At 36.4% G+C, this 22,299-nt stretch overlaps 1 protein-coding gene across 6 annotated transcripts in view; it reads left to right on the top strand.

Annotated features, from left to right (window-relative positions):
• The window catches only part of LOC129243487 (high affinity cAMP-specific and IBMX-insensitive 3',5'-cyclic phosphodiesterase 8), a 421,728-nt gene extending 407,807 nt beyond the window's left edge, over positions 1 to 13,921 (top strand). For all 6 annotated transcript variants that reach the window (XM_054880534.1, XM_054880535.1, XM_054880539.1 and 3 more), the window contains 7 exons: positions 2,725 to 2,892; positions 3,015 to 3,107; positions 3,184 to 3,432; positions 3,716 to 3,935; positions 4,018 to 4,178; positions 4,261 to 4,528; positions 11,518 to 13,921. In XM_054880534.1, the coding sequence (XP_054736509.1) occupies positions 2,725 to 2,892; positions 3,015 to 3,107; positions 3,184 to 3,432; positions 3,716 to 3,935; positions 4,018 to 4,178; positions 4,261 to 4,528; positions 11,518 to 11,660 (1,302 nt within the window). In that variant the 3' untranslated portion in view covers positions 11,661 to 13,921. The remainder of the gene's footprint in view (positions 1 to 2,724; positions 2,893 to 3,014; positions 3,108 to 3,183; positions 3,433 to 3,715; positions 3,936 to 4,017; positions 4,179 to 4,260; positions 4,529 to 11,517) is intronic.
• Positions 13,922 to 22,299: the final 8,378 nt, after the last annotated feature.

Raw genomic sequence — 22,299 nt, 5'->3', positions numbered from 1 at the left:
CAAACCATTTCCATGCAGTAGACTCGCCTATGACACCTTCTCCATACGGACTGCTTCGGCAGCTTTTTGACCTCAATGAAAAGCAAAGAAGAGAAAGTGTCGAAAATACAATTAATATAGTTTTGTAGAGCAGAATGAGTTCTATCGAGTGATTGCTTACCCTTTGGCAAACTTGTTTGCTGTTTTCATCAGTGTAAAATAAAAGAAAATATAAAAACTATAAACTTATTCCTCAGCCTAATAAATAAAAGTTAGAATAATTTAGCTTAGTTATGTTTGGGTGTGAACTTCAAAGACTCACAACTGATCTTATAACCGGCGCAATGTCGAACACTTCATCGAAAGTATTACATGCGACATAGAATTTCCTTCCGGTAAATCTGCAGGCAAGATATATCGTGCGCAGTACGGCAATAATGCTAAACACTTTAAATAAGTGGTCAAACATAGACTACGGTAACGGTAAAATCGTGGCTGCCATTTCAGAGCTTCTCGGACTGTTGGACTATGCCATCCCGCCGACACTTATCATCACAATGTTCACGACCCACCTACACTGAAAGAAAGAGTGGAAACGGGACGATGTAAGACAGGGCGTGTCCATCCATGTATGATAACAGATGTCACAGGCTGGGCGGAAGGGTACATTTCGAACAACTGGGAATCTCCTTCAGTTATCGGCTTCTCGCCTGCTGCAGTGTCTTTCAGGCTGAACTGGTGACAATAATGAAAGTTGCGACACTGGTACAGTATGATGCGATACCTGGAGATGATATCTACATCTTCACTGATGCCCAGGTGGCTATAAAATCCCTCGAAAAGCAGTCGATAACCTCCAAGGTAGCCATGAAATACCGCACATCTCTTCATGAAATGGTTGAGTCGTTGCACCCAATGATAACATGGCTTCCAGGCCATTGTGACATTGAAGGTAACTGTATAATCGATAAACTGGCGGGGCTCGGCACCAAATTTATCGATGAGTACACAAACAATGACATGGACATACCATTACAAACCTGTAAGCGAATAAAAGATGCCGTAATGAAACCACCGGCAGAATCCCGGGCTGACTCTGAATGCACAGATTCTCTGCTAAGCCAAAATAAGCACAGTCTTAGAATATTGATTTCAGTTACAACGGAGCACCGCCTAATAGGTGGGCATGCCCAGAGGATGGTTGTGCGAGCACGTGGCTTCTACAGCAGCTGTATGTGGATGAAGAAGACGAAGAGACGAACTCGCACCTTCTGTACAATTGTGCGGCCTTATCCAGACGTAGGTTTACTATTTTAGGTAGACAATTTTTGTAATGAATTGGATGATCTCAGTTCTGCGGGAATCAGGAATCTTTAAAAAATTTTAAAATATTCACACTGGTTTTAGGAGGAATGAGGAAAAGTCCTCCACGCGGCATCGCAAAGATCTATGAGCCGGAGTGTGTCCCACTTCAAACTAACCTTACCCAGTACGAGATTCGATATTGCTCACATGACCATCGCAAGCACTTTGCACCGGACGACTCTTTTGAGCTCCTTTCTACCACTCTTCCATACAGTTCGGCTAAAACCTTGGCAGTTTCCCCTTCTATATCGTTTCTGAGCCTCTCTAGCGAAGTTAAGCGCTTCAAATAATCAAGATGCCTCACTTTTTGAGTAAGTTTGTTTTTAGGTCAAGGTGTAGGTCAGAATTTTATAGAAAATGTGCCTCAAAATGGGCGAATTTAGTAGATTAAGATGGTTGTCACTCTCAATAAAGGTGTATAGAGCCCGATTGTGAATGCAGTAAGCAACTCCAAAGATAGAATTTAGGTGTACATAATAATCAAGCCATGATGCAAATAAAATACCTGCGTTACGTTTTTGTATTGCCAGATAGTAGGTCAAAATGTAAGGCTGCGCTTGTATTCAAATGCAAAACTATTAAATATACATATATCTATTGAAACCCGTTATGGTTAAGATTTTGAGAGCGTAGCCATTATTCAGCGCTTTTAAAAACACCTTTACTCATCCACTGGGAAAAATTTGGCACATTGTACAGGTAGCAGCAGTAGAGCAAAAAACGAAAAACAAAAACCAATGTATTTCGTTTTTGCTTTTCGTCCCTAACATGCCAAAATCTATAAACAATGATTTAGCTTAGAGCAATTTAAACCAAATAGGACAAAATAGAGACCAAATAAATAGCTGCTCTACTGCTATTCCCTGTTCAATGTACCTTGGCTCTTCCAAATTATATTAAAAAACGAAAACACTCACAAAATATGGCATCCAAAATGATTGAAATTTTTCTCAGTGTAAACCATGATATCGAATACTCGCACAAATTGATGCTTTGAAAGCTTTAATTAAAATACTAAAAAATATGTTTGCCAAATGTTAATTTCTAATGCACTCTAAAACTTTGTTATTCTCTTTTTTCTCTCTTTTCTTTTACGTTACATTTTACGTTATGTGTGTTGGTTTTATGTAATAAACAAAAAAATAAATATTCATACATATAAACCAAAAAAATAAATAAAAAATAAAAACAAATTCGCTCTTGCTGCTCGCTCGCTCGCTCGTTCGTTCGTTCGTTCGTTCGTCCGTTTTGTTTTCGTTTGATTACGTTTTGTCGTTAAATGCTCTCACAATCAAACAATGAACCAATCAAACAATCAATGAATCAATCAACCTACCAACCACCAACAAATTCCATCAAACAACTACGCTCGCTATATAGATAATCAATTTACTCTCCCAAGTACAGGAGAATTGTTCGCCGGACGAGGCACGGCTCATCGATAAAGTGATGGAGTTCTTAAAGCGTGAAGGACTTTATAGTCCACAAATGAAGGAAATACGCACAGATGATCCAATAGCCACTGATCTAATCGGAGCGCTGTTGACGGTGAGTTTTACAGTAAAGTATACTTACATGTGTGTATGTATTTAGTATGTATAAATTACTCAAATTACTCAGAGAGACTCTTACTACTTACTCACATTCGATATTTTTGTTTGTTTGTGTAGGGGCCAAGTCTATATTCATCACGACGCAGTTCAAATGACTCTATCATACGCGTAACTGGGCGCCAATCCACTAGTATGCCTGCCAAAATGAAGGTAAACTATGCACGCAAATTTATTATACTACCTTCCACCACTAATTGCCACACTTTTTCACTAAAATTCCTATCAGGCCACTCCGCACATAATGGAACTACTTGAAGAATCTCTTAGTTGGGAGTTTGATATTTTCAAACTCGAAGAAATTACCGAAAAGCGACCACTCCTCTATTTGGGCATGGAAATGTTCCGGCGTTTCAATGTCTTCGCAACGCTTAATATCGATGAGAATGTCTGCAAGAGTTGGCTGGCCGTAGTCGAGGCCAATTATCATGCGAATAATTCATATCACAATAGCACACATGCCGCCGATGTCATGCAGGTCATTATCATGATTTTAAACTCATGGCAGAGAAGATATTAAAAAGAAAAGGTGCACTCCAGGTCCATTAATTTACCCATACAGAGATGGAATAAATTCACTTGTATTTATGAATTGTTTCCGAATTGATACAATTGAGCTTTTGTATGCAAATTCATTGCGTGAATTGTCACACAGACGTGAGCTGGAGCGGCGCCTTCTCTCTCTTGGACATTCTCTGCTTATAATCACTCACATGCACATATGTATAATCTATTATTTAACTTGAATATCCTACCAACAGGCCACCGGCTGTTTTCTCACTCAGCTAGCTGCCAAAGATATGGGCATGGACCATACCGATGAGGCCATCGCGCTAATTGCTGCCGCCGCACACGATATCGACCATCCAGGCCGCTCTTCGGCGTTTCTATGCAATTCGCGCAATGCCCTAGCGCTACTGTACAATGATCTGTGCGTCTTGGAGTCGCATCATGCTTCAATTACCTTTAGGCTAACATTAAGTGAGTAGCCCAAAGTGAAGTGAATCTCTGACTTACATATATATATACTTAAAAATACCCATATGTGTCTCCTCTAACATAGGTGATGACAAAATCAATATCTTCAAGAATTTAGACACTGAAAGCTACAAATCGGTACGCAGCGTTGTGATTGACATGATTTTAGCTACAGAAATGACGCGGCATTTTGAACATCTGGCCAAGTTTGTCAGCATTTTCGGCTCGGATGAGGAACCCAAGGATGTTAGTTTGTGATTTTTACATGCTTTTTATAACACAATTTTGTTATTGAATTATTAATTCTTGTAAAAATATATTCTTCTAGATCGTACAATCAGAAGAGGAGAGTTCCATTCTCATACGTCGCATGATGATCAAAGTGGCGGATGTGAGTAATCCGTCGCGTCAACCATCCTATTGTGTTGAATGGGCGCGACGTATTGCCGAGGAGTACTTCACTCAAACCGATGAGGAGAAGGCGAAGGCTTTGCCAATTGTTATGCCAATGTTCGATAGAAATACGTGCAGTATACCTAAGAGTCAGATCGGTTTCATTGAATACATTATACAGGATATGATGCACGCATGGGATAGTAAGTGATATTTACCATCTTAATACAAAATTATTAAAGATCTGAAATTTCACGAGAAATCTTTTGTGTATCCCCAAAATGCACTAATTAACAAGAGTAGTATAACTTTGTACACATAACGGTAGTTTGTTACAGCCTAATCGTATTGAAACTCATATCATATAATATATGAGGATTAGGGTGGTCCTATGAGGAAAACATTGTTGGAAGAAATTTTTTTAAATCCGATTTCCTAACCTTCAGCCCCTACATGGATACTACCCTCGTCAAGTATATCACATATTTTGATCCCACTTGGAGACAGTTAAGACATATCGCACAGAGAACAAAGAGCAAGAGATTCCTCTATTGTTAAGACATATCGCACAGAGAACAAAGAGCAAGAGATTCCTCTATTGATACTCAACAAATTTAAATTAAAGGTGGTATTTTCACTTTATTATATTAAAAAAATATATACCATCTTGATCAAAAAGTTCTCAGAATATATATATAAGGTTGTCAAAAAAGTCTTGCGGTATTTCCGCAAGCTTGTCTTTGCAAGCGCGTAGTTCTAGTTGTATTCGTCGCATCGGTTCACGCTAGAGCTTTTTGGAAAGCTCTTTTCACGTGCTAACACGTGTTTGATTAATTGTTGTTTGCTTTTAGTCGTTCGTTAGTTATAGCGTCGCAAACATGGAGCAGAATAAAGAGAAAATACGGCATATTTTACACTACTACGATAAAGGCAAAAATGCATCTCATGCTGCCAATAAAATTTGTGCAGTTTATGGACCCGATACAGTTTCCATTTCCACCGCACAACGATGGTTTCAACGTTTTCGTTCTGGTGCAGAGGTGATCGAAGATGCGCCACGGTCCGGAAGGCCTGTCGTCGAAAATTGCGATAAAATCGCTGAATTGATCGAAAGAGACCGGCATAGTAGCAGCCGTAGCATCGGCCAAGAGCTGGGCATGAGTCATCAAACCGTTATAAACCATTTGAAGAAGCTTGGATTCAAAAAGAAGCTCGATGTATGGGTGCCACACGACTTGACGTAAAAAAACATTTTTGCCCGTATGGATGCATGCGAATCGCTTCTGAATCGCAACAAAATCGACCCGTTTTTGAAGCGGATGGTGACTGGTGATGAAAAGTGGGTCACTTACGACAACGTGAAGCGCAAACAGTCGTGGTCGAAAAGCGGTGCAGCTGCCCAGACGGTGGCCAAGCCTGGATTGACGGCCAGGAAGGTTCTTCTGTGTGTTTGGTGGGATTGGCAGGGAATCATCCACTATAAGCTGCTCCCCTATGGCCAAACGCTCAATTCGGACCTGTACTGCCAACAACTGGACCGCTTGAATGCAGCACTCATGCAGAAGAGGCCATATTTGATCAACAGAGGCCGAATTGTCTTCCATCAGGACAACGCCAGGCCACACACATCTTTGGTGACGCGCCAGAAGCTCCGGGAGCTCGGATGGGAGGTTCTTTTGCATCCACCGTATAGTCCGGATCTCGCACCAAGTGATTACCACCTATCTCTGTCCATGGCGAACGAGCTTGGTAGTCGGAAGTTGTCCTCAAGAGAGTCCTGTGAAAATTGGGTCTCCGAGTTTTTTGACAATAGGGAAGCGAGCTTCTATAAGAGGGGCATTATGAAGTTGGCATCTCGTTGGGAACTCGTCATCGAACAAAACGGCGCATATTTGACCTAAATCGCATTATTATAACCAATTTTATGAACAATTGAAAATTCAATAAAAATACCGCAAGACTTTTTTGACAACCTTATATTTAGAAATTTCAAAATACTAGTTTATTCATCGAAAGTGTTATTATCGCCTTCAAAGTACTCCACATTCCTGGAGCTCTATTTTCGGTATAGCCATCAGAACCGTCTTCGTTTTTCCATTACTTTCTTTTGGCTCGATAAAACAGAAAAAATCGCAGGGAACCATGTCAGATGAATTCAATGGCTATTGGATGGTATTCGTTTTATTCTTGGTCAAAATTCACGGATAATGATAATACTATGCGACGACCCGTTATCATAGTGTCCTTATTAACTGGCTGACTTTCTGCCAAATATTCGTGGGGTACAATACCATTGTAATGCGTTGTAAACCGTGAGCTTCGATTTCTTTTTTGACTGAAAGCGACGAGGTTCTTTTTGGTCTTGGTTCATTCGTAGCTCTCCACTCACTCGCCCGATGTCTGGATTGCGTGTCGAACTCATAAACCCACGTCTTGTGTACAGTAATGATGCGTTTGATAAATCTTGAGGCGAATTCAGCCTTGGATTTTATGTCGTTGGCGATACCAACGCGGTCCTTGTCTCATACAATTCGGGTCCCTTAAGACCAACACGGCACAAACCCAAACCATTAATTTGCCAGCTCTCTGATGGTTAATGTGCGGTTGTTAATCAACTTTTCTTTCACTTTATTAATATTTTCATCAATTTTCGATGTCGACGGCCTAACACTACGCTCGTCGTCCTCGATGGACTCACGATCTCTTTTGAATCATTCTTGCCATTCGTAAAGGGTTGGTTTCTTTAGAGGATCATCACCGAAAGACTTTCCCAACATTTTTTAAGTTTTCGCACTATTAAATCCATATTTCGTCCCCTTAGTATAACAATAGCCTATGTGCTCATAGGCTATTATTTTTTTATTGAATTTTTGGATTCTCCATCGTCGATTTTATATGTGGTCAAAATTTTGTCAAATTCTAGTTCCACAAAGTGGGTCAAAACGTCAGTCAAAAAATAATAAATATTTACAGACATAACGAGATTTGAGTGAGAGCTACTTTCGACAAAAAGTTTGAAATTCATTTTCTCAAAACATCAAAAAATTTATAGGCTATTTTAATACTAAGGGGACGATTTAATGTAGACTCATCGTTGAAAATTCAATCCCATTGTTAAAACTGTTAGAAATCGAAAACACGTGCTGAGGTAGATTTACTCAAGGTAAAGTAAATTTTACAACTGTTAAGCAATAGTTCATGCAGTTTAAGTAGGAATAGTTATCACAGATGTGGCAACCTTACGAAAAATGCAGAACTCAATTCAATTCACTTAGAGCGTCGCCTGGCCTCCCGGTTGGTGCAAGAACTTTTTGATCAATGTATACCACATTTTCTTATAGTTTTTTGTGTCTTCATAGGGTAACCCTTTTGCAACACGCCTTAACAATCTTCTAACAGTTCAAAAATGTATATGTATATGGTATCCTTCACCGTGGTATTACCGATTGAGGGGGTGAGACTGAAAAAATGATGAATTCGATTTTTTTGTAAGGACCGCACTAATGTAGGTAGTTATACACTAAGCAAAAGAGCTATATGGGACACAGAACAAAATTTTTTTTTTATAATAGAATAATACTTTAATAATTTTCAAAAACGTGAAAAGAAATAGATATATAAAACAAAACTATCATAATATTAAACCTAAGAAAATAATCTTCAATAAATCTTTAGAAAACAGTATAAAATAATTTTTAATAGCTTGTATGTCCTCCGTTATTTATTGTAACTGATACTAGTCGTCGTGGTATCGAATTTACGAGTGACTGAAGGACACTAAGGACGATTTTTGGTCATTCTTATTGAGTAGCTTTTTAAAGTTGCAAGAGGCTAATAAACTTGCGTCCGCCTTTATAAACTTGCTCGCTAAGAATGCTCCAGAGGTTCACGATTGGATTTAGATCTAGACTATAGGGTCTGCCACTCGAAGTATAACCAATTAAAAAGGCCATAAACTTAATTTGGAAAAATACTTTTACTCAATTCAAAGTAAAAAATGTGTGAAAATAATACAAAAATAAGAATCAATTTACTTTTGCCCGATGTAACCACCTTTTGCCTTGCCTGCAATCTATGGCCTTGAGACGGTCCAGAAACGAATCGCAAGCCGCCCGAATGTGACTTGCAGGTATTTTGGCACACTCGCGGACAATAGCTTTTTTCAGCGCAGCGGGACTGGTGAATCTTTTAGTTCAGATTTTGCTCTCCAAAATGGCCTAAAGGGAATAATCCATCGGATTCACGTCTGGTGAATTTGAGAGTCATTGTGTGGACGTTATGCAGTTCGTAACTTTGATTTTTAGCCATTTTTGGTTCGCTCAAGCTTTGTGAGACGGTGCCGAGTCCCGCCGAGCTCGATGAAAACGATTGTGGAGCGCCCACCGGTCCAAACCATTACCTGTGGCGGGTACTGCCCTCTGATGGCCAATTGATGACTCAAATTCTTGTAGGAACGGTCGGCCAAATAAACCCGATCGTTTTGGGAGTTTACGAATTGCTCAATTTGAAAAATTTTCTCGTCAGAAAACACAATGTTCGAAAATTGGCCGCTTTCAACCAAGCGAAGCAACTTCTTCGCTCTCTCAAGTCTGACTGGTTGCTGCTTTAGTGTGAGATCATGCGCCTTTTGGATCTTGTAAGGCTTGACTTTGAGATCATTTATCAGTATGCAGCGGATGCTACGTTCGTCGGGTATTTCGCTCAGATCGCTTATTCACTTTTTGAACCATTTCACGCGACGTTGCAGTTTTTTGATGACCACCTCCATGACGTTTCGCGATGCTACCAGTATCATTGCGACGAGTAATAATGCGATAAACAAAAGCTTTATTTACTCTAGGCGCGTGAGCTCACGAGCAAGCGCTGGTTGTGATTTTCCAGCTAAATATAATGCAATTACACTATTACGTTTGAAATCCATTACTGATTTTCTTTTTTCGCGTTTACTCTCGGCAAAATGCTTTCGTGCGCTTGTAAACAATACTCTGGACTGTCATTTCGCCAACTAACAGACAGCTGATACCCGTACATGAGCTGCGGGAGCAGTCTGAAGTTGGTTACACTTCGTGTGTCGGACCCGGTAACTGCGGACCACTGCAACACCGAAATATTTTTCAACGCGAAAAACTCCTTTGTACGCTTAGCGCTGTGGATTCGAGCATTGCGCTGTTGATACGTCCAGGACACCATGAAACTCTTCGGCAAAATTCAATAAAACATTATCCTACGTAATTTGCTGCGTTCAACTTATGCAAAATTAAGGGGGGACCCTCATTTATCGGGTCAAAAAAATCGATTTTTTGGAAATAATTTTAATCTATTCTACAACTATTTAAGAATATACTTTCAAAATTTCAAGTCGATATCTGTATTTTTGAAAGAGTGACAAAATTTTTAACAGGACGCGACGGGTGGCCTGATCGCCTGTATCCAAAACTTTAAACGCGTTTTTCTCGAAACATCATTTTTCGATTTTGTGTACACAATTGAGAACGCTGTATTGAACCAATCAGGCTTTACAATAGCTCATTTTAAAGATAATTAAATTGTTTTCAATGTGACATTAAGTGTTTTTTTTAAAAAAAAGATTTTCATATTTTTTTGTAATTTTAAAGTGAATTTTTATGCATGAAAAATCACTTTTAACATAAAACTGGGTAAAAAATATCAATTTCGACATTTTTTTTTAAATCAAAATGTCACATCGAAGGTATTATCCTAAAGTTTTAAAAAAAATTTGGTTTTTTTATTTCAGAAAAAAATTCAGAGCGCTAGAATGTACACAGATAGAATGAGGTGCCATGGACGAGGTGTATATTTCCATACTTAAAATGTTTTTTTTCTTCTCCGAAAATTTTTGTAGACAGTCAAGACATTTATTAAAGTACTTTAAGAATTACAAAACGTTTGAAGTTATTTTACCTGAGAAAAAAATTCCCAAAAATGATGCATTTTTCGACCGTCTAAATGAGGGTCCCCCCTTAAACAAATTGTGGTATTGCCACGGTAGCTAAAACACCCCACGTCAAGAGAAAAGCCACCCTGGATGTTTAGTGACTCGTTTGTCGCAGTTCGCGAATATCTCTCCAATAATTCTGACACCCATCAGGCCCATCAGGAGTCAACTTGTCTTCATCGCTAAATTCATCGATGAATTGCCATTCATAATCCCAGAATTTATGATTATAGGCGAATTCAAGTTCAATTCTTTGTGGCGTGTTGCAAGCTGCGGCTCAGCAAATCTATTTAGACATTTTAAAATCGAATCTGTTCAAAATTTGCTGTATTCTTCTCTCCGTAATATTGGGAGAAAGTGCATATCTAATTTGGTTAGGGCTGGTGTTTTTCTTGACAGCCCACCGTTGAACTCTTTTTTCCATCATAAAGCTTCGGACCGGTTCTCTTCATTTTTCCATATCCTTCAGAATTTTCCAAAAAATTGCGGATAATACTTTTATTTCGATTTGCTTTTAATGCTTCTTTGCGAGCTGAGACGCCCGTTTCACTACAAGCTAGAATACTAGCAGGCTCCTCGCTAGTTAGCTGCGTTGCTCTTGGCATAGTGTCTCAAAAAGTTATTTTTTGCGCATGAAAGTTATTTATTTGCTAACAGAAACTACTCAACTTACTTTAAGGGGTTTTTAAATAGTGAAATGTATATAAAAATATCACGCAATTGCCACAACAAGGAATAAAATCATAACGGAAGCTGCTGTACCTTATAACTATTTCGTTCAAGAAACTCAAATTTTAAGCAACGATCAAAAGTAATGGGACTTGAAGTATGAGAAGACAAAATAATTCGAAATTACCAGTAGTTCGTGCACACATTTATACACTTCTACATTATTAGACAATTCAAGAAAAAAAATAATAAAAAATAATAAAATAAAAAAATTAAATACATAAATAAAAAAAACTATAATAATATTATAATAAACAAAAAAATGAAGTTGGTTTCTTCCATTTAGCTTTTTCGCTTAGTGCACTTAATTATATTATTTCGATAAGAAAATGACCCATTGAATTTTAAACTTTAAGTCGACTTTAGGAATAAAAGTTTGCTATAACTCGGCTAATTTTACAATAAAGAGCATACTTTAGATTAAAGTGAGTTCTAACTCATCTAACATCAAGCCTACCACGACTATGGTGCACAATCGTATTTCATCAAATATTGCTTTCATTCTAGGTTTCATCGATATGCCTCAATTGGTTACCTATATGCAGATCAATTACTCGCAATGGAAGAAATTCGAAGAACAAGGTGTACACACACTTGCGGACGTTAAAAGCAAACAGCACAGTTTGAGTGTGAAGAAGAGTGTCAAATAGCATTTGGCATTCAAGAGGTTGTTCTCAGGACTATTAAAACCACAGCCGGTCCAGCCTCCATGTGCGATGACGATTGGCGAAAATGAAATGGAATATTGCTTACAGAAATAAAGTACATAGAACAAGAACAGAAGAGTTGAAATGAAATGAAATGAAATTGAAAACATGGAGGTAAAGGAGGTGAAAGAGAATTGGCGCAAATTTAAACGCACGTAAGAAAGAGGAAGGAAGGTACAGCTAACGAGATCAACGGGTAGTGAGATGTCATAAATATACATACATATTTATGAGTTATTGGCGAATCTATAGCTCAATGTACATGTATATGTGCCGAAGAGCTAAAAATGTAAGGTGCAGCTAACAGATAGTTTCGTACGCGAAGATGGCAAAACTGAAGAAATCTCTTAATTGTACTCAACGCAAATGCCACGCTTTAAGCCGCCTACAGATTCTGAAATTTTAATAATGGCTAATAACAACTAGTAGAGGTATTCACTTTGCACGGCAATTAAGCACTTTAAACAATTCTTAAAATTATTTTTATTAGTTTTAAAGAGACGAACTGAAAAGGAATTTTACAAAAAGTTGCCACTGGCTATTTTGGATATCATATAAAGAGCTCTTGAAAATATTTTGCAGCACAGGCAAAAGTTACAATTGCTCAGCTTAGTGAATACTGCTGCTAGTTAGTTGCTAGAAAGAGTGAAAAATCTAAAAAAAACAAAAACAAATACAAAAAAAAAGAAATAAAATAGTATATATATTTGCACAGAGAGTAACCGATACGATTGCGCCGGCACCGGCTGTACAGCACACACACACAAAGCTATAATAATGTTCATTTTTCTTGGGCTGGACTCAAAATTTATAATTTCTCAAAACAAACAAACAAACAAACATGAAAAAATCACAAAATGACCAAATGAAAAAACTATAAAAATATAAAAATACAAAAAAGTGGTTTTCTACACTTTTAAAAGGCAAACAAATATTTTAAGAGGACATCTTAGAATTTATAAAAGTTATTGTTCAAAAAAATACTTATGTATATTGTAATAAATGTTGTTGGGCGTTATGAATTAAACAGTTTTTAAGAAAATATGCAGACTTTTTAGTAAAATTTTACTGGACAATCTCTGTGAGGCTAACACTGTCACAAAAGCCATTCATTTTCTTTTAATGTTACAAATTTCTAGGGTTTTCCAATTATTTTTCTATAAGAAATTTTTGTAAATTTTACAACAATAACGCAAACAATATTTCAGACAACAAAAACAACTAAGTAATTTAGGCTTCTAATAATTGTTTATATACATATTTTTTCTTGAAATATTTTTTTTAAACCAAATGACTGATCTAACTACCGAAAATAAAACCAAGCTGCATAAGCTGATGTCGTATGCAGGCACTGTAACTGTTACTGGATTTTTTTGAAAAATTTTTAAAACAATTTCTCAAGTAAAGCAAAGCGGAAAATGCAAAAAACTTAAATTAACAGCCTATTTATGATATACAAATTTCTGCAACAACAACTAAAATAAAATTAATATTTATGTAGTTATTAGAAATTAAATAAAAAAAACCAACAAAAATCACAAATTAGTTAAAAATGGAATCAAATCAAATATAAATATTTAAGCTATCTTGCATACAAATGTATGTGTATCTTATTGATGTGGAACAGACTAAAACCTACTTACGCAATACATTTAGTATCGTATTTAGGTACTATAATATTTAATTACATAAATGTAAAGAGAAAATTCAAACAAATTTATACGGATTTAGGCAATTGTTTGCTTGTGCCAAAAATGCGCGTAACTACAAATTATATACTTATGTTGCAACAACAACAATTTTAAAAACTCCGTGACTGAAGCTCGCTCGAGCTGCATTGCGTTAAACTTTGTCTTTTTTTAATTCGCTTAAGCTCTTTAAACTCGCTTAAAACTTTGAATCGGTGTTAGTTAAAAACAGATAAGATTTTCAAAAACGTCTGCGGAAAAATTAAGAAAATTAAGAAAAATTAAACTACAAAATAGAACAAAATTTGTAACTAAACAAAAATTAATACTTAAGTTTGATTGTACTAAAAGATATAACATATGAAAACAAAAACAAACAAAAAAACAACTAAAAACAAAAACAACTAATAACAAAATACAAGATTTGTTTGCTCCTTGCAGGTTAAGGATAAAAAGAAAATGTATGTTAAGCCTTAGTGAATTTTATTGTAAGAAATAAAAGAAACTACAAACAAATTTTATGTTGCTTATTCTTTTTTTATCTTTTCATATATTTTTCACTTTATTTCACTTCTAAGTTCGCCTCTGTTGCTCTGCCTTTTTGTATTGCTTTTTAACTGTTTGCCAGGCTCCCCAGGGTAGGGCAGCAGGCCAGCGCTAATTTGCGCTCGAAATTATAAAAATTACTTTTTTCTTCTTCTTCTTTTATTTAGGACATGCCTGTTTTTCTTTACACAATTTCTTAGATACAAAATTTTATAATTTATCATATTAATAATAGAGTAGAATGGGGTAAGATAGGTCATTTTCTTTTTTTGGAGAGCTCTTGCTACGGTGTTTTTGCATTGATTTTGAAAAATAAGCAAGATTTTGAAAGGTTATTTATCTGCTAACATTTTGGTTACACTGACTTATGTTTGGCTAAATATTTTGGAAGCTGCATTCAATAAGACAAAAAGTACTTTTTTCGATATTTTCAAAATCGGGGGGCACGATAGGTCACTATATGTGAGGGGAAAAGAACAATGTACATGGCTTGGAAATTAACGTTTTAACTTTTATTTATAGAGTATGAACACTGCACATGTTATAAACGTTAGGAATTTTTCTTTAATTAATTTTTCTTCTCTTCTTTGGCGTTTTTGTATGAGCTTCTGCCTCTTTGCAGCCTCTCTTTCTTTTTTTCTTTCGGCGGCAAATTTTTTTTTTGCTTCCGCGTCCGATTTCTTCTGAGCTGCAGCTGCTTGCTCAGCGCGTAATGACTCTAGCATCACTGCATGTGTGAGAAGTGCAGCTTTACGTCGCTTCCGGCCTCGATTTGATGGTTTGCGCAGTGGAGCTTTAGGAAACGGCCGAATGTCCTCAATTGGAATTAATAGGTCGAGATTCGATCGATCTGGCTCTTCATGGGCATTCGATGGACCAGTCTCTTGATGAGCAATCGATGGACCAGCCTCTTGATCTGGTTCGTCCTCGTACGGACGATTAGTTACGAATGCTGGCGTGAAATCATCTTCCGAAAAAATGTCGCGATTAAATTGCCAAATGCCAGTTGATCTGAATCCAGCGATGATATTCATGCTGGAAGCACCTTTCAACAAGCGTTCAGCTACCAGTTCAGCTATTCGGTCGATGATAATAGGAATGCCGGAATGATTTAACATCCACGCCTTGCAGGAATGGTCAAAATAAGTTTTGAGCGGCCCAAATACTCCTCTATCGAGAGGCTGCAAACGATGGCTGGTGTGCGGAGGTAGAGTTAATACTTCAATATTATTATTCTTACAAAAGTCTAATCCAGAAATTGTCATGTGAGATTCGTGGTTATCCATGATGAGCAAAGTTTTTTCAGTACGGGATCGAATCGCATAATTTTTGAAGTGCTTCAGCCATTTACGTCCTCTTCACTTCGTTTCGGCGTTTTTCGCACATAATTACGCACCATTTTGCTGCCAAAACAATTAAAATTTATTTTATTCAATTAAAAGTAGTGACCTATAATGCCCCCAGACGGCTGACCTATAGTGCCCCCCAGCACATGTTTTATGTTAGTGTTGATATTTTTTTAAAAACAAAAATATCAAAAAACTAACACATTATTCGTGTTCATCATTATTTTCTACGTAAAATAAAACTCACCTGACAAATATTTACATACATTAAATGCACTGCACCGTAGAATAAAAAAATGCTATGTCGGAGAAAAGCTCACAAAAAACTAAACGACGCCAGAACTAGGATAACTAATCAATGGTGACGGCCGAAATGACAGTTGCGAACGTTGTTCCCCACCACGTATTCAATTCACATAAGACGAGTGACCTCTGCAAAAACAGTGCGACGAAAACCCCACCTACCTATTGTGCCCCCGTACCTATCTTACCCCATTCTACTCTACTGAATTATATACGTAATATTTAAATACATAACTGATATTCATTTTCTATTGAAGACGATATCCAGCTTTGCGCCCGTCTTTTCGGTGGTCTTCCAGCACGTCGTCTTCCCACTGGAATTCCGTCACGTGCTATCTTAATTAATCGGTAGTTGGAAGCTCTTGAAACATGCTCGTTCCATGTGCGTCTTCTTGATCTTATAAATTTGACAATGTCATCGGTGTTCGTCTGGTTTCTAATATCATGGTTTCTACAGCAATCCCACCTCGTTTTTCATGCTATCGTCCTTAATGTGTGCATTTCTGTAGAGCGCAATAATTGTTTCGTTTTTGTATTCTCCGCACGTGCTTCTGCGCCGTATGTTAATATCGGTCTTACGATCGTTTTATACGCGTTTTGCTTTCTACATTCATATATTTGTTCTTCCATATAATATTTCGCAGAAAACCTGATATTTTTGCACCATTTGTACATCTTTCTCTCACTTCTGTGACGATGTTCCGATCGTTCGATACATCTATTCCCAAATATTTGAATTGCATTACTTGTTCTATAATGTTCTGGTTGTTTTTGCAGTTGAAACTTCCATTTAAATTTCAAACCGATAGTAACGAAACGGTGCAAGAGCCTTTGAAGATTATCTTCACTTATTTACTTATTTATTCACTAATTTTACCTATGATTAGATTAAAAAGTTGCGGACTTAATGAATCCGCTTGTCGTATTCCTGTGGTGCACTCTATACTGTTGGTAAAGTTTTCATTTAGCATAACTTTGGTTTTGCAATTGGTATTGAGATTCCCAATGACTTCAACAAAATTTCGAGGAACTTTTCTCTCTTTTAAAATTTCCAAGACGTCCTTCAGCCTGACTCGGTCGAAAGCTTTTTCAAGCTCTACAAAACACTTGAAGGCTGGACAATCGAACTCAATTGATTTTTCCATTATTTGTTGTAGGATCAAAATGCAATCTGTTGTTGATCGGTTTTTACGAAATCCTTGCTGTTCTTCTTGTCCGTATAGGTATGGCTGTAATTTTGATGATAGGAGTTTTGTGAAAAGCTTTTGGGTGGAATGCAGGAGCGTTATTCCGTGGTAATTATGCGGGTCGTCTTTTGTCCCCTCCTTAAAGATCGGAATTGTTATACTTGTTTTCCATTCTGATGGAGCTTCTTCGTGATTCAAGATGATATTGAAAAGTTTTATAAGCTCTTGTTGAAGCTGTATTCCGCCATATTTCAGCATTTTATTTGTGATATTGTCATGGCCATGTGCTTTTCTGTTCTTCAAAGTTTTTATCGCATATTCAATTTCGTTAAGCGTTACCACTTCGCTTTCAGTTTCATATTCATGCAAGAATCAGATGTTGTCGCGGTGTCGTTTTTGTTTTTGTATAGCTCTTTAAAATATGATAAATATTAGTTTGGGGAAAAAGACCGCCATTGTTTTTTCGGTAGATAGCTGTAGGGATCGATATCTCGTCAAGTATTGATCAGACAATCAAAAGTCAAGGTGACATCTCACACTAAAAAATGTGTTTGCTGTTTTTGGTTTGTTCCATCAGTTGTGAGTTACAGGGCGTTAGCAATGGAAATCAGCAAAGAGAAAATTCGGTATGAGTAGTAGTAGTATTTATTGCCAATAAAAGTAAAATATGCAAAATTTGAAATTTGAAATTTACTTAATGTAATATTAAGAAAAAAATAAATATTTACAATAATTTAACGACAAGGGCATAAGCCGTCTGTCGATTGATTTTTCGTGCAAAACAATTATTCGGTATTATAAACTAGTTAAATTCTTTTATTAAGTAGACTCTGTAGCTAGAGGCATATTTTATGAAACGTAAAAGTTTACCCCAATGTTCATTTTCCCCATTGAGAATCTCAATCAGTTGTGAATCATTTAAGGTAAATTTTCCGAAAAAGACTTTTCTATATTCTCTTAATATTGGGCAGCGCGCCAGGAAATGTGCTATTTTTTCAAGCTCGTCTAAGATAAAGATTACGCAAGTTTTATTTTCTGTGTCAAATCTGTTGTTATTTAAAATTATCATGTCACTTCTAGCACTCATTATCGACATGCTTTATTCTAAAGGGTGGTTAAGTTTCAAGGGCCGGTGTTGACTTTGAATAAAATACAATTTTTTTAGGAAATTATTGCCATTTCTCTTTATTATGATAATATTGGTATGGCTCAATTACGCACGCAATAAAATATCGGCCAAATGGTTGCTGCGGCTTCGGCGGCACACCTCCATCCGATGGTCCAAATTTTCGATGACGCTGAGGCATAATTGAGGTTCTATGCCGTTAATGTGACGAATTATCTCATCCTTTAGCTCTTGAATTGTTACTGGCTTATCGACGTACACCTTTTCTTTCAAATAACCCCAAAGAAAGAAGTCCAACGGTGTCAAATCACATGACCTTGGCGGCCAATTGACATCGCCGCGACGTGAGATTATTCGGCCATCAAATTTTTCACGCAAAAGAGCCATTGTTTCGTTAGTTGTGTGACAAGTGGCACCGCTCTGTTGAAACCACATATCGTCCACATCCATATCTTCCAAATTGGGCCATAAAAAGTTCGTTATCATCTCACGATAGCGAACACTATGCACAGTAACTACTTGGCCGACCTCATTTTGAAAAAACACGACCCAATGATGCCGCCGGCCCATAAACCGCACCAAACAGTCACTCTTTGTGGGTGAATTGGTTTTTCGGCAATCACTCTTGAATTACCATTCGCTCAAATGCGGCAATTCTGCTTATTGACGAATTCACTGAAATGAAAATATGCCTAATCACTGAAGATGATTTTCTTTAATATGCATTTTGATTTGAATGGCCGTTTTCATAATAAGCCTGAATAGCTTTAACGCGTTGATTGATTGTGTATATTGCCATGCTTCGGATTGAGTTAGTCTGAAATTGAAAAAGGTTAAATTAAATGTAGGAGAAAACTTAACGTTTAGGTGTGGTTCACACTCAACTTCGGCCCTTAAAATTTAACCACCCTTTATATAAATAAATTATATTATAATAAAATTTAATTGATTTGTTATATGGAAAAAAGGTGCGGCACCGTGAAAGAAAACAATTATAAAAAATCAACGAGATTTGCAAATTACTTTAAACTTGCACTTTAATATATATATAAAGGGTTTGCCAATAAGAGGTGTTATTTTTATATTCAAAGAAAAATAGTATTAATAAAGAATCGGATGTTTATTTCATTATAAAGAGGTAGGTATGCCGTTAATAGTGGAAAATAACATCAGGCAAATGACCACCACGACCATAAACGAATTGCAAAGTGGCTGCCCTATGTCCTCGATAGCCTCACAAATTCCATCATTGAGGGCTTGAATCGACCCTGGGTTGTTGGCGTAGACCTTCTCTTTCACGTGGCTCCAAAGAAAAAAGTCACAAGGTGTTAGATCACAAGATCTCGGTGGCCAATTGTGATCACCTCTTCGAGAGATAACACGGTCCGGAAACTTTTCCCGTAAAAGATCAATGGTTTAGTTGCTTGTGTGGCACTTAGCGCCGTCTTGTTGAACATAAATGTTGTCCAGATCAATACCATCCAATTCCGGCTATAAAAAATCGTTAATCATTTCTCCTGTTAAACACCTAACGTTTGTTATTGGAGAACCCTTTATAAATATATAGAATTGGAGCGTATACCCTCTTTGGGTGCTTGGCCGTGCTCCTCCTCCTATTTGTGGCGTGCGTCTTGATGTTGCTCCACAAATGGAGGGACCTACAGTTTTAGGCCAACTCAGTATAGCAAATAGTTTTTATGAGGAGCTTTTTCAATGCAGAAATAAATTTGGTTGTTTACCATAGTCTGCCAAAGGGCGACCGCACAGTTTTATAAATTTTAATATACTATAATAAAGTGAACGTCGGTTCGAATCTCGGTGAAAGATCAAAATTAAGAAAAAGTTTTTCTAATATCGGTCGCCCCTCGGCAGGCAATGGCAATCCTCCGAGTGTATTTCTGCCATGAAAAAGCTCCTCATAAAAATATCTGCCGTTCGGAGTCGGCTTGAAACTGTATATCCCTCCATTTGTGAAAAAACGTCAAAACATGTACACGACAAACAGAAGAAGGAGCTGGGTCAAATACCCAATAAAAGGTATAAGCGCGAAGTTTTTGTATAACAAACGGTAATTTGTTCGAGTAAGTTTGATGTATAGAACAGACTTTTTTTTTACTTGGCCAGCTTTTGTATAATAGCTTTTTGGGCTTTAGCCACATTAAAATAATTTAAATTTTTAATGTAATAATTTTTTTAATGTGATTAAAAGCAATTTATACTTTAAATGACTGCTAAGGGACTTACCCTACACCACTTTTAAAGTCAGCAAAAAATAAAAATCTTACATTTATATTTATTTTTATGAAAACTTATTAAATACTTCAACAATAAAAAAAAACGAAGTCTGAAAATAAAAAGCCTTTATTTCAATATTTACCATTCAAACAAAATTATTTATACTATTCCATCTGTTTTAACTTTTTTCATTATGATCAAGTTTTCGGAAATAGTAATGATGTGTTTGAGGGACAAAAGGCAATAAATCAATCATATTTGTAAATTTTTGGAATGTGATTCCTCCGGAAAGATGATATACACATGTTAGTACTATATTTCCAAAGTTCTGTGGCCTAGCCCACGAGAGAAATAAATTTACTGATAAAAATCCTCACTCTCATTAAATGCAGTTTGCTTTTTTAAATCCTCATCCAACATATCTTCAACAAATTTACTTCTTGACCATTAATATTTCCGACTGATATTTCCGCCTTCTAGAATCGCATCTGCTAAGGATTTTGTTCAAACAAAATCAGCTTGCTTCATTTCAAACAAAATGAACCTTTTAAATTTTCGGAATTGTTTTATGATAGCCTTTAGGGACATACAATAAATCTTTTTTTTTTTAAGTACTCTCGATGCTTCCAACAGCGATATCATTTGGTAGATAAGAGTGCACAGAATATAAAAATGTTAAAGAAATTTCGGTCATTTCTACGATCTTCTTGCGGGAATGAAAAACTTTAAGCCACATTAAAGTCAATTTCAAATTTCCATTTTGTCGCTGTAGGTTATTAAATGTTGTGGTCTAATTTTCTAAATGCTTCAACCAACGAGAAGCAATTTTTTGGACATCCCTGGATGACTTTACAAACGTGGAAAATCAACATTCCGGGAAACTATAAAAATGTTTATTTCATTTACAAGGTTGTCACACATATAAAAATGTACTAAAGAAATTATGTGGCACAATTTTGAACTAAATAATTGTATGTTCTTAAGGAAAGTGGACTTACACCATTTTCAAAGTAATTAAATATATTTGTAACTTCATTAACTACGAAAATTTGTATAATAATAATAATACAATTAATAAAAATTTTAACAGATTTTTTTGGAAAAAGTTTATAAATAAAAAGTTCATAGTAAATTGTATTCATTTTTATTATTAACTATTTTTTATTGAAAATGGACTTACACCACTTTCACAGAAAACGGCTCATAAAATGATTACGGCCCCTGATTTATACACCCTTGATTTCAGTGTAAAAAAATGCGTATTCTAAGAGACTACATTCGAGTAAGAAACACATGTTTCGTGTGGTTTTATATTCTGTCAAAAAAGTACCTGGAATTGTTCAATAAAATGCAAAATAATAAAGAAATTCAACTCTCTTGGAACGAGTCGAGCAGCCACGCGTCTAAGGCCAATTGTAAGTGTAAAATGTTGCGAATTGATTCGTGAGACACGCGAAGGTCACGAGCTACCTCCCTCAAACTTAAATGATGGTTTTCCAACACCATTTCCTTGACTTTGTCGACGTTTTCAACCGTTGAAGACGTTGATGGGCTATCGGAGTAAATCTTTCACGTCTTCTCGGTCTTCTGCAAAAGCGGTATACCACAAGTAGACCCGTGTTTTTGATAAAACACACTCGCCTTAGGCTTTCTGCAACATTTTCAAAACACACAAATTAAGATAAATTCGTTGTTCGATATTTTTATCCTTAGTGAAAATCGCAGATCACACCTGTGGTTGACTGATATATAGTAGATAATTACAATAAATGCCAAAGACGAGCTAATTAACAGATCACGCTCAAATTCTGCGACACTATAGAGGACAGTTGTTGGCACATTCAAACAAAAGAAATTTAGACATGCTTATGTGTAACGCGCGCTTTTTAAATGAACAATTGCCGATACTTTTTTAACGGAATGTAAAAGGAGCGAGAATTTATGCATGAAATGTTTTTTATACTAATACTTAAAATTATGTATGCAGCTATAATTTAGTTAAGCAGTAAAATGCGGTAAAATTCTCCAAATTATATTACTTGAATATAGAGAATGCATACTTCCATGCATACATACATGTAAAAGTTGAATAGTAAAATTGCATTTTCTAAATATCAACCCACTTATCTTAGTCTTATAAAAACAAAATAT

Source organism: Anastrepha obliqua, chromosome 4 (assembly GCF_027943255.1).
Source record: "Anastrepha obliqua isolate idAnaObli1 chromosome 4, idAnaObli1_1.0, whole genome shotgun sequence".
Classification (NCBI taxonomy): domain Eukaryota; kingdom Metazoa; phylum Arthropoda; class Insecta; order Diptera; family Tephritidae; genus Anastrepha; species Anastrepha obliqua.
The sequence above is the reverse complement of the archived record's forward strand: the minus strand, read 5'-3'. Positions and strand labels throughout refer to the sequence as shown.